The sequence below is a fragment of the Anopheles gambiae genome, chromosome 2 (genome assembly GCF_943734735.2).
Source record: "Anopheles gambiae chromosome 2, idAnoGambNW_F1_1, whole genome shotgun sequence".
Taxonomy (NCBI): Eukaryota; Metazoa; Arthropoda; class Insecta; order Diptera; family Culicidae; genus Anopheles; species Anopheles gambiae.
The window spans coordinates 32678832-32691383 of NC_064601.1; the positions used below are offsets into that span (position 1 = coordinate 32678832).

At 50.1% G+C, this 12552-nt stretch overlaps 1 protein-coding gene across 7 annotated transcripts; it reads right to left on the reverse strand.

The window, feature by feature from the left end:
- Window positions 1–566: 566 nt before the first annotated feature.
- LOC1273794 (phosphatidylinositol 4-kinase type 2-alpha) lies at window positions 567–12371 on the reverse strand. 7 transcript variants are annotated; one of them, XM_061642463.1, is made up of 6 exons: window positions 12069–12371; window positions 10942–11970; window positions 4432–4550; window positions 3916–4046; window positions 2949–3830; window positions 567–2550 (listed from the first exon to the last, which is right to left on the reverse strand). In XM_061642463.1, the coding sequence occupies exons 2-6, from the start codon at window positions 11501–11503 to the stop codon at window positions 2466–2468; spliced, it is 1779 nt and encodes a 592-aa protein (XP_061498447.1). In that variant the 5' UTR covers window positions 11504–11970; window positions 12069–12371; the 3' UTR covers window positions 567–2465. The 7 variants fall into 7 exon arrangements, with proteins under 7 accessions (XP_061498447.1, XP_061498448.1, XP_061498445.1 ...); XM_061642464.1 differs by having other exon boundaries at window positions 10942–11973; window positions 12069–12331; XM_061642461.1 differs by having other exon boundaries at window positions 12065–12331.
- Window positions 12372–12552: the final 181 nt, after the last annotated feature.

A 12552-nucleotide genomic window follows, 5' to 3' on the forward strand; every position in this document is an offset into this window, starting at 1 on the left:
CGTGTGCATGAGTTGTGTGCAGAAATGCGAAGGACATCGATCAAACACACACACACACATTTACTACTGGGAGGGAGGTGGTTCTCCTGCTGTTTCCTTCCCATTGTTTGAGTCTACCCGCTTCCCCTTACTTCTGTGTCTGCTTCCACTCTTACGCGATGCGCGAACTGTTGAACTTCGATAAATGGACACAAAATACAATCAGGAAAAGGCAAACACACACACACACACACATTACTAACGACTATTTGAAAAACTTTTGAAATTAGGTCGACGAAGCACGGATGGCGGTTTGTCGTACCGAGTTTGGTTTTGGCTGGCTGGCTCGCTGACTGGCTGTCTCGGTGGATAACTGCAAAATGTGTTGTGCCACTGTTTGCTGTAATTTGCAGATTGCATGTCTGGTGAGGATGTTTTGCTGCGAACATTATGAGGACAAAGATGTATAAAAAACAATTAAAACGGTGCATTAAATATGATGGTTTAGTTTCCTTTTTCTCAATATGTAACGTCCCCGCTGGTGTTAAATGCAATGGCAGAAGAAAACAAAAATTGCAAATACCGTGTTTGTTAGTAGTTTTAATTATATTTTACAAACAAGATTCCAGAGACAGTAAAGGAAAGGAAACCGGAAAAGAAATGTGTTTTTGCCACAAACACAAAAAGAACAGAACGAAAGAAAGCAGGAAAAGAGCCAGCCGGGAGATAGATCCACACACACACTTCCAAAGTTTATGAAATTCCGTGTGGCACAAATAAAAATTTAGTAAAAAAAAAACACTGCCTCCTCCCAGCTCATCCTCCTTGGTGTGTGGTGGGTGTGGTGGCCAAGTATAATTTTGTTTGCTAATTGCACAGAATACCACATGTGCATCATTTGCGTGCTGCCGCTGCTGCTGTTGCTACCTTTTCCGATGCACACACACACACGCGCACACACATACACTCGTCCTTCTTTGTTCTATCTATTGCAGAAATACTTCCTGCCTTTCAGGCACGTACACACACACACACCGTTCGTAGTACACCGATTCCTTCTCGCTTACACACGTACACTCACACACACACACACACACACCGTGCTGCGCTTGAGGTGTTGGGTGCATTTTGGGTTGCTTCGTTCCTTCTTACTCTACGCCACGCTCCATCTTTCCCGCTACGCTCCGAAGGGAAACGAAATTCCATGCGCCCTGCCCTCCTTCTATGGCGGGACCATGAGGAGGATGATCCCGGGAAACCGAACGAACCATTCAACCAACCTTCCCTCCCCTAATTAAACTCTTATTCCGCGTACCGTACGAGTAAAGTCCCCCGGTAATGGTCGCCCCGTGGGCGAGCGAGTAATTGCAGTAACGTCCCGTGTCGCACGCCCTCACCCTACACGTCACGCCCGACCTGACCTGACCTGACTGGTTTCGATAATCGATTACTTGCGTATAATATAGTAGTAGTAGGACTAGTGGATATAACTTGATTATGCAGTAACTCGCTTTCGTGTACTGATGACTTTACGTTGTTCGTTTCACTTTTAGCGTTTATCCTAGGGAAACGCTTGCTTAGATAGGACACCGAAGAATGCGCGCGGCACCCTCCACGCTAGACTAAACCTTCGCGCGTGTGGCGCGTGATGTTTGCAAATCAATCCAACCAACAATATAGTTGCTACTATACACATTTTCGTTTTGTTTTGTCGGTAAACGAAACAGAGAGAGAAAGAGAGAAAAAAAAAAACAAACAAATAATTAAACAAGAAAAGAAAAACACACGCGCACACAATCACAACTAGTAAAATTAAAACTGAACCTGGCAGCGCTAGGTGATGCCAAACTCCCCTTCGGTTCCCCCTATCGCAGCCTGAGATAATAATAATAATAATAATGGTCTGCCCTATGTGTCCGATGAACCGGTTCCCGCCTATATGGGGACGACCCTTTCTTGCCGCACACACCTTGTCGCCGCATCGTTGTGATGAAATATTATGCTGCCCTACAAGATACGGCCTCATCGACTACGTACCGGCGAACAAATGTCGGCCAGGCGTGTGTATGCTTGTGTGGCCTTGTGATTACTTTCGAACCTGATTTAAATATTCCCTAGATGTGTGTGTGTGTGTATATATAAACGTTTAATATGTACCGTTGCACTTATTGTTGGTATTGGGTTGTTTTTTTGTTTGTTTGTTTGTATGTTTGCCCTTTCCTTTTTTTTCGTTTAAATTAACTACCTGCACACTTGTGCACCACGCCCGCAAACTAACTGTTCCTTTCTCTCGACTCTCCTGTTTAACCAGTGCTATTATAGAACTATATGCAGATCTTCCAGTTACCCTTCCGAAATAGACAGCGTACAGTAGGGCACCGTTCTAAGTCGCCTTCCCTTTGCTCACGCGGGAGAGATTGCTTTCTCGCCGTAGCTTAGTGTTTTGGGGGCCGAACATGCACGCCGGTACACACCGGCACACTCCCCTAACACCAGGAGAAGAACGGACTCTTGTTTTGGAAGCGCTGCTGGAATGAGAAAAATCTCGACGATCCCGGATTAACCTTCGATCTGAAACATAAGAGAGGGCAAGTTTAATTTTGGGGCTCGCTTTCTGCATATTAAACGGCAATCTTACATTTACAAAACGTGCAAAGACAAGCATACAAAAAAATAAAAATAAAATACATGCAACATTGGCTGGTGTAAAAAAAAGAGAGGCCACACTCTGTTTACTGTTGTTAATTGGAAGCGCTAAATTAATACATCTGGATCGTGCAAACCGAACTTAAAAAAAAAAGGAAAAAAGGGATGCTGTGTGTTAGTATAAACCGAACCGAAAAGCAGCTACGAAAACGGCTCCAACGAGCCATACATGTGAGGTGCACACACACACAAACACAGCTGTACAAGTGTGTTAGAAGCACAGCGTGTCCGCGTCGGAAGCAGTGCGTGAAATCCGGACCAACCTCTCGACGATGACGGCCGGCATCTGGACCAGTTGGACCGGGCTCTTGCCGTCCTTTAAAGCTTGCGTTAGATTCAGCATCTGACCGCGCATCACAGACATCTGCCGCTCGAACAGGCCCCGGTCGAAGCCCTTGTCCTGCTTGAACAGCTCGTATAGCTCGTTGCACAGCTCCTCGCAGAAGTGCGGATCGGACAGCGACGGCAGCACCAGATCCTTGATGTCCTGGCTGAACGGTTGCTTCGCCTGCGGCAGCCACGCCCAATGGTACGGGTAGGCGCGCCACGAGTCGGGATGCTTGAACGGGAACGCGAGCCCGTTGTCGATGGCGGCGATCCGAATTTCGGGCAGCTGCACCAGATTCCAGTCGGTGTGCTCCATCATCTCCAGCCGGCTGCTGCTGCGCGGGATGTACCCGTTGCCGTTGGCCGCCGCGATGCCGTTCACGCCGTTCGGTGTCGTGGCCGCCGTCGGGCTGGTCGGCAGGATCGACGGTTGATCGTACTTGATCAGCCAGTTGTCGTTGCCCCGGTCCGTGTTGCGGATGATGTAGTCGAGCACGACCAGCCGCTCGAACTGTAGCTGAAACTTTTGACCGAGCCGCGTCGGCAGCGGCTCCTGCTCGAACCGGCGCAACCAGTAGTCGGCATCCTTGTACCCGTCGACGAACAGCTGAAACGAGCCGGTCTTCGGCGGGAGCGACATGCGGTTGAACCGAGCGGCCGGGATGCGCTCCTTGATCGTCTTCTTGATCCGTGCCTTCTGCCGGTCGATGCGCGGGTAGTTGAACGTTTCCGACACGAGGCGCACGACGCGCGTCTTCGGTACGATGTTTAGATTTAGTTTTTGGTCCACTAGACTAGCTCCGGCCTCCGAGAGATACCTGCCGGCACAGGGGTGGGAAAGTTTTTCATTAGTATAAGGAAGGGATTGCGGTCTCTCACTCTCTCTCTCTGTCTCTTTCTTACCCTTGGTTCGGTATCAGACAGGCGCGTCCAAAACAGCACGGACAGCACAGCTTGTGCATCCATTTGGTCCACTTGGGATTTAACCTTCCGTACGGTTCCTCATCTTTTGGTTTAAAAACGGCAATTACTTTCTGTAAAATACATTCAAACAGGAGGTTTTTAGTACATGGCACAGGTGCGTGATCTAACCTAACATCCGTATAGCGGGCTTGATGTACGATTCATACCAAAATTTCTAGCAAACTGCTTCAAGCGAAAGAAATTCCCCATCCACCCAATTCGTCCCAGCTGCGGTGCGCACAAATGCACAAATTGCACAATGCAAACACTTTAGCCAAAGACGAATTGAATGAGCGAATCGTTTTGGGCAAGAGGTTGTTTATGCTGTTTGCTCTCCGGAAGGGATGATCGTCTTAGTTTGCTTTCCCGACGATCACCCAGATGGTGGATGAGCAGCAGTTTTACTTATTGTTTTTTTTTTACTGACTTTAACGGCGGTGATTAATGTTCACTTACTTTGGCGGGATTTTTCACAAAGTAGGACCCACTGCTGCCTTGGTAGATACGTTCCGGATAGATGCCAGCATCGATCGCTATTTCTGCCGAGTACACTAGGTCACTGAAGTGAGGATCATCTGGAGAGTGTGAGGAAAATGGTCAAAAGAAACAAATGTTTTAGTATGTATGTTTTATACGACGCATTTCCCACTAGTTGGGCTGTAACTGTGCAATGCGTTGCATGAAATTGAAGTTTTGACGTGGCTTTAGTTATAAAGCCGTCTTATGAGTATGGTTTAACTATAAAAAGTATCATTTTATTATGTGTTAAATGTGAAGCAAAACCTATTATTCGTATAATACGGATCAATATAGCGGGAAATGTTTACGGGGCACATACATTAAGCGTCCTATGGACACTCATTGCCAGCCACCACACATAATACAGATGTTTATATTTATATATTTAGTATTTACGTCTGGCTGTTGCAAAACTATATTGAAAGCAAAAATAACACCATTGTGTTTTCTGACGTTTTTCACTTTTCCTCGCCTTCGCCAACGTTCTTGCGGACAGGCGCACGAAAAAGTGCACCTAGTTTCTTATCAGTCAGACGGTCCGCGGTTGTTGTTTACTACACACCACCACCTCTGTGCTGCATTCGTCTACAATACCGTGCCATTCGCATACGTACATCGTCGTCCGCCTCCGCCCTTGGTCTGCTTCCTCACAACCCAAAAACCCACGCCAGTTTACACGCAACTAACACCGTCGTTCTAAGGCGCAAGCTGAATGAGGTTATCGCGAATAGAAAAGCGTATACAGCGCGCGTTCGCGGATTCGGTTCGTTTCATTTTGACCATAACGGCTTCTCCCCGCGGCCACCCCCTTCTTCTACTCTCACGGCCACAAAGGAAAACTGGGTTGTAATTTTAATTAGTGGCTTTTGCCGAAAAGTGGATGCCGGTTTGTTTTAGCCACAGCAACGGGTTTTTGTGGTGCCCGGAGGCAGGCAGGCAGGTAGGCAGACATGCCACATCCATTTTACGCGTGCATTTAAATCCGATTAAAGATTTGCCACGTTTCGTGCAACCCGAGGTCGCGCACTTTACGGCCCCCAAATCAATGGACGCCCATCGCGACACCGCGGGCAGCGCAAAACCGACACGAATATTTGCTTACATTAAAGGTGCAATGGTTGTGAGTTGGCAAAAAAACGAACTCTGCTCCTCAACAAAGAACGCGCTTTGGCTTGTGTTCAATAAACGTACAAAACCGACCATATCGAGAGCCGACCCAGCCTGGGCTGGGATAGTAATAATTGTGGGAAGTGTACGTGTGCTTTCCCTATCCATTCTGGGCGGTTGAGTTGGTATGTGGCATCATTTTGCCTTCAAGTGCACTCTTCTGCTGTGCATCATAAGGACATTTGCAGCCAACGAGTTCTTGCTGCTGCTCCTGCTGATCCCCAAATATAGCGATTCGTTCGTTTCTTATTCAATATTCGCTTTCTTCTTAGGGAACCACTAAACCGAAAGATACCACACGGAGCCACAGCGAAACCCCAGAAAGAGAGAGAGAGGTAAAGGGTGTTCAGATAATTCAATTTTTTGTTCGAATTATTTTTGGAAAGTACGGAAATGGCGCTCTTTGGACATCAACGGTGGTGCTCGATCCAAGGTCGGGCGTTTTTTTTTTCTTTCGTCGAGCCACATCCACACTCACACACAAACCCTGTACGGTTTGGAGCGGAACTGAATCATCGCGGCTAGAAGAATAAGATGTCCTCACCGCACCGAAAGGAACCGAAAGCTAATCGATACTTTTGCCTTCCACAAGGGGGATCAAGCTGTACAGCGACGAGGCACACTAAAATGTAAACAAAATTTCATTAATACCAATGCGTCCCCGAATCGGGGGCATACAACATTTTCTCTCCAATATGCTTAGTTGCCGCTCCCTTCCAGTAGCGGTGACACAGTGTAGAGAGCAAGTGCAATTGCATTCAGCCGAGCATTCGCTTGCCTGCTGCCGGGACACCGTCGGGATAGGGTGGAGAAGCAAAACGTTTTCTCGAAATTACCATAACACCGTGATCGATATCCTTCCACCGTTCGCCCGTGTGTGGGATGAGGGTGGTTTTGTGTGCTGACCACCGTTCAGCCCCTTTTTCTGCCGGTAGACGCAACCCCTTCCTTTTGGGGGACACACTGGAGGAAGCAATAAATGTTCTAGAAAGCGTGTGTGTGTGTGTGTGTGGTGTCTTGATTTGCCCACAACAAACCCGACCCAAACCGCAGAGGGTGGGATATATGTCCGCATACAACCATTCTTTGCGTTTGCTTTCCCTCTTCAGTGTGGGATCGGCGCGAGGTTTCCCCCTTTATCCTTGCTATCGCAGAACTACAGAAACTATGAACAGAAACTCGCCACACGCACAGCTGGCCTAAATCTCACACCAGTCCTACTGTAGCTTCACGTGGCGCACGGTCGTCGTACTGCCCCCCCGAGCACAAGGCAAGAACCACGTGACCCAAACGCAAACAAATGAGTGTGTGCGTTAGAAGACTGCTTCTCCTTCGCTCGTACGGTTTGCTTCGTAAGCTACAATACTTCCGCAAAGGATAATATGCCCCCTTGTCCAGGCGAGCCACCAACTGCGTCCTTTGCAACTGATTTTTTCTGCCAGCATAGATTCCTTACGCCTGTCTGTGTCTATTAGCCAACCATTTTACCTGGAATATCGTTGTACGGATAGTAGTCCTCGTCATTGATAAGAAACTCTCCGTTGATACATTCGACGCGGGTCGAGCCGTCGTGCAGACCGGTACCGGAACCTTCGCCAGCCAAGCTCACGATGGCGGTGTTGAACTGGAACGTGTGGTGGCTGGGGCCGCCGTGCTTCACCCCAGCATCGAACCGATCGTCGGGCGGTGCAATCATGTTGCCAACCGGTCGCCCCGGACCGTGGTTCAGCCGGCCAGCCGCTTCACCGGCGGGGCAAAGAACTGACCCCGCCAACAGGTCCGCCGTGCCCAGCAGGTACGTGGGATTGATCACGGAAAGCGGACACCCGTCCACCATCGACAGCGACGAGGAGGGTGGTGTCGTGAGCCGCCGATCGGGCTCGTCCTCCGCCACGCCATCACCACCACCGTTCAGCGGTGCGACGACATTACTATCGTCCAGGATGAAAATGTTGGAATTTTCCACGAGCATGGTGCGGCCGCATGAGTGCACGGTTGGGGGGGGGGGGGGGGAGCTGGGACTGTTTTTACAAGGCCAACAGAGTCGCAGTGGCGTTCGTTCCCTGTCTCTGTCCCTCTCACACACACACACGCGTTGGGGTGTTGCGTTGGTGGAGTAACTTAATTACTGGCTGCTCACACCTACACGTGTGACTGCTTGCTTCCACGCCACTAGGGCATTATAATCCGCCGGAACAAGGATGTTCCCTGCGCGCGAGAGGTACACCTTTGCGGTACACCAGAATTCAGTGGTTCAGTTGCTTGCTGTCAAAACGGTAACGAATGGTGGAGAGGGTGGCACATATCTTGAGCACGACCAAACGCGTCATCAATTTTCCAGATAACTGCGGACGCCGTAGGAAGCAGCGGCACCACGTAGTAAAATATCACTCTGATGACAAATGGCGATAGAACAAAAAAGAAAAAAAAACACACACACACAATTCCAGGCCACTTATTAATCACGGTCACTGTGTTTACACAAACATGTTTCAGATGCAAACCGACCCCGACTACTGGGCTGGCTGTGATTTGCTTTTTCCAACTGTACACACACACACAGATGTACACACTAACACGTAAAGAATTTCACTCAAACCACCCCTGCGTTCAAGGCGCGATATCGTCGTGGCCTGCTAATTCAAGATGCGGGCGACCCAGGAGCGGAGCTGAACAAAAAAAAACCCAACGCAGACTAGCACACGAAGAGACAACTTTGTCTTAGCAACACGGTTCAGTGCAAAAACCATGACCAGCGCGGCACGATACGGCAGCTCGGAAGTTAGCAGGCGCGGGGGGCGCGCGTCAGAAAAGGAAGCAGCAGTCAGTAGGCACAACACAGGGCACACACACGCAAACAATCTTCCCCGGGGCCAACGCCGACCGACCGAGCCAGTTCCGACGGTGCTCTGTACACAACACCCACCACCGGACGTATTGTGCGGTCCTCCCCGCGTGCTGGTGGTATCGCTCGAAAGTGAAAACTGCAACTGGCGAATGGCGCCACGGCTCGGCAAGCCTCGAGCCCGAAAGCTCCACCGAAACTGCCCGTGGCCGACCGGCGGTGGAAAATCAGTCGAGCTTAAACGACCGACGACGACGACCACCACTAAACAAAACGAAGCTGTGCGTTTGTGTGAGTATGTTTGCCCCGTAGTAGGGGGTGGGGGGGGGGGGGGGGACCATTAGAGTGGAACTGAACGCGTGCTGAAGGAAAAACGCCGTGGAAACTGTGACGTCTGAAGTGTGGGTTTGTCACCGAACGGTGGTCCTTCCCTCCCACCACCCATGTACCGATATGACGGCAGCTGTCAACGGCGATGGTGAACATTCCACGGAAAAAGCTTCGTTACTGTCGTATCCTCGCTGTGTTGGCATGGTGTTCTGTAGTGTGTGGTGTGTCGTCATCGATTCCTTGCCCCCGTGGAGGGGGAGACAAGGTTTCAAGTGCTTCTAGGAACATCTTTTCCGCGAAACCAGTTGTACGGGGTTGGTTGGCTCGAAAAGCTCGTCAAAGTTCCCGTTCGGAGCTTTTACGACCAACCCTGGTCGGTCCTACCACAAAGCAAAAGGGCGCCGGAGCTTTACGTTGTCAGCAAGTGAAGCGATCCGTACAGGGATGCATTTTGGTTATTTGACACACTTGTCGGGAACCAAAACATAGGCGACTAAGTGTAGTTACTATGTATAAGCGCAATTCCCAAAATTTTACATTTAATTTCGTGATATCGACCATCCGGTCAAGGCGATTGTGTCCAGGTATAGCACATACAGAAAGAAGTGTTCTGAGAGCGTTCTTGATGTAAACAACCCTTGCCACTAAGCACTATTAGCATTAGTAATTGCATACAATTCGTGCTGCTAAGCAAATGGGCAAATTTTAATCGCCTCCTGCTTAAGCGAACTTAAACTACCTTTAGTGCTGCAATGTACTAAGGAAAAAGGCCATATTTTATACCATCCGTTCCGCAGCCGTTCGAACGTGAAGCTAATCAATGAAAACGATGGACCATTGCAACGGTCCGTCCCGCACCACACACACACACGCACACAAAGAGGAATGAAACAACGAACAGCAAAATAATGGTTCGTGCTTCACTGCCAAGGTTAAGTGCGTGCATGAGGGCCGTGCTGGAAAGTGGGGACGACACAGTAATACTTAGCCGAATCTTACGATCAGTTTGGTTTCGTAGCTACAATAACAAACGGTTTTGCTTGGTCGGATTTACTACCAAGCTTACGGAATTCGCTACGGAACGATTAAGTGGCTCGTCGTCGTTAGTTTGAATGCTTACGAATAGCGTCCCTGATAAACGGGTGTAATTCACGACATCGAATGCTGTTCATAAAGCTGTATTACACTTTCATGGGCGGGACAGCACCCGGAATGATGTAACAAAATGGGACAACTATTTTAATGATGAACAATTTGAAACATTCTTACAAAAAGCAGCGACATTTCGAGAGCTTATTAGCCCGGCTGCCGGCAGTGATAAGAACATGTTGCCCCGGAAGAGGAAAGGACTTTTTGCTTCTGTTGTCGCGGCCGAAACGAAATGGTAACACGAACGCTACAAAAAAAAATCTCCTGCCACCAATTTGTTGTGCAATGAGTCGTGTTCTCGCTTGAGAGCCAGCATCTCCATCGTGCTGGCGTGGCTGGCGAGAACTGCGATAAGCCCTGGAAGGGCAGCCTAGCTGTGGGGCAACAAACGGCACACCATTATTCGAAGTAAATCAATCTCCCGTCGAGGGGTTGGTGCTGCTGTTACCCAACCCCGACACCGACGGCAGCAGCAGCAGTCATTTGCACTGCGCATTGGAATGAGTGAGAGCAGTTGTAGGGTTTCCTTCGAATGACGTCCGTGGGGACATTGCCTGACGAATTGCAACGCAAAACAACCTGCTCTAGGGGTTGTTGCAATTTCGACCGGGGTTCGGGTGGGGTGTAGCAGTCGCATTTGTCAAGAACAGCGGCTTTTGCAAAAGTTCATAAGCGGCGCAAGATAAGCGCCAAATACATTTTCTCTTCTTAGCTTTCGGGGCACAGCGGTATGCAGCATGTTTGCCAAAAGATTAACCATTTTGCGGTTGCGCCTTCCAGATGTATTATACACACACATACTGCCGCTGCAAATCTTTCATCATCCCACTTTCAGCAGGGTCTTCAAGAGGGAAGACCCCCCCCCCCCCCCCCCCATTAGCATACACTGCCTGGGAGCGATGAGTCATGGAGCTTGGAAGGGGTGTTAGTACGTGCGTATGTAGCGGGCCACTTACCGGGAAACTGATTGTACGTAATCTCATGATCGCGCGACCCCAGCAGGGGCTGCGACTCTCGATCGATGCCGGAATCCAGCGTGATGCCTTCGAAGCTAACGTCCGGCAGGACGAGCGGCGTACCGTCGCCGGTGTCCACTACGGCGATGGTGGCGGCCACGGTCGCGGCTGAGGATGCGGGCAGCCGCGACGAACCTTGGTGGTCGTAGTGGTGGTGGTGGTGGTGATGGTTGTTCACGCTCTGCTTATCGGCTGCAGAGGAGGAGGTGGAGATCGGCAGCAGTAGGTCGCTTATGATTGCATCGTTCACGCCTCGATCACCGTGGCCCGCTGATGGCGGCTGCGACGCTGGTGGCGGCAGTTGCTTTTGCGGGTGTCCACCGGTGGCGCCGGAAACGAACGCTAGATGATTCACCGTTCCGGGGAGTGTGTGTGTGGTCGTCGGTGGTTGCGTTTCTGCTGCTGCTGCTGTGTGTCCGTTCGATGTGACGATGGCACTGGCGGGATTCGTCGTGCTTGTGTCTCCGAAATCCAGATCCACAAGCGTTCCTTCGGAGGTCATTTGACCGATGCTGTTCTTTGTTATCCGACGGGTGAAACCATCGAACACAACCACGCACACTTGCACTAAATGGGTTTGGACAAAGGGTGGAGAAGTTCGCTTTTCCTACTTTTCACTCGTTTGCGCTGGGAGGGGGAAAAGACGTGGTTCACTACAGTTGCAGGGGTGGTTTGCACGACACTGGTTGGCTGGCTGGCTGGCTGGCTGGCTGGCTGGCTGACTGGCAGCCCTTCCCTAAACCGCACACACGCGCAGCATCAATGTTCGACACGGATGGAGATGTTGTTTGGTCGAGCAGAACACACTGGCAGGCCTCACCCGTGAAAGGGAAACCCGGTCCACGGCACACGCTACACTGGCTTACCAACAGTTCACCAAAAAAGCGGTCGTCCTTCGCGCGTGGTATAGAATTCGGCACCGAACCTGTGTTGTTTTGTCCAACGACTAACGTGGTAGTGGTGCTGGTGCTGCTGGAAGGCACACGGAGCTCATTATCATCTGACGTTGTGCTTGTGTGTGCGCGCTGGGGAGACACGCAATTTCTACCAACAAAGCGCGTACCAACCCGTTTTACCGATCCAGCGGACGATGATGGCTTTCTCGCCCAATCCAAAACGCCAAACGGAACCGTAACTTGAGGCGGGTTGCTTTTGCTAATGTTCACCGTAAAGCGGTGTAGAGAAAAAAAAACTTCCGTCGAATTTGCGATCCACCCCAGCTGGTCTTTCTTGCAGCAACCTTTTTTTTATTTAGCAAACTGACTGATTGCCTTTTCCTGGCGCACCAACACAGCCGCACTTTGTTCCGTTCCGTGTGTACACAATGCACACAGTGCACGGACGCACGCACACAGATTCTGTGTTGCTGTCATCTGCGTCATTGCGTCAAACGCGCACCCGCAAAACAAATTCGAGCAATCGGCGAGCTCGCATGAGGTACGGGAACGGAACGGTCTCTCGGTGCGGAGCAAGGTGTATGGATATTAGGAGGCGAAGTGCTTTAGAGCAAAAATGCAAATTGATCGTTCGCCATAAACTGCCAATTCAATT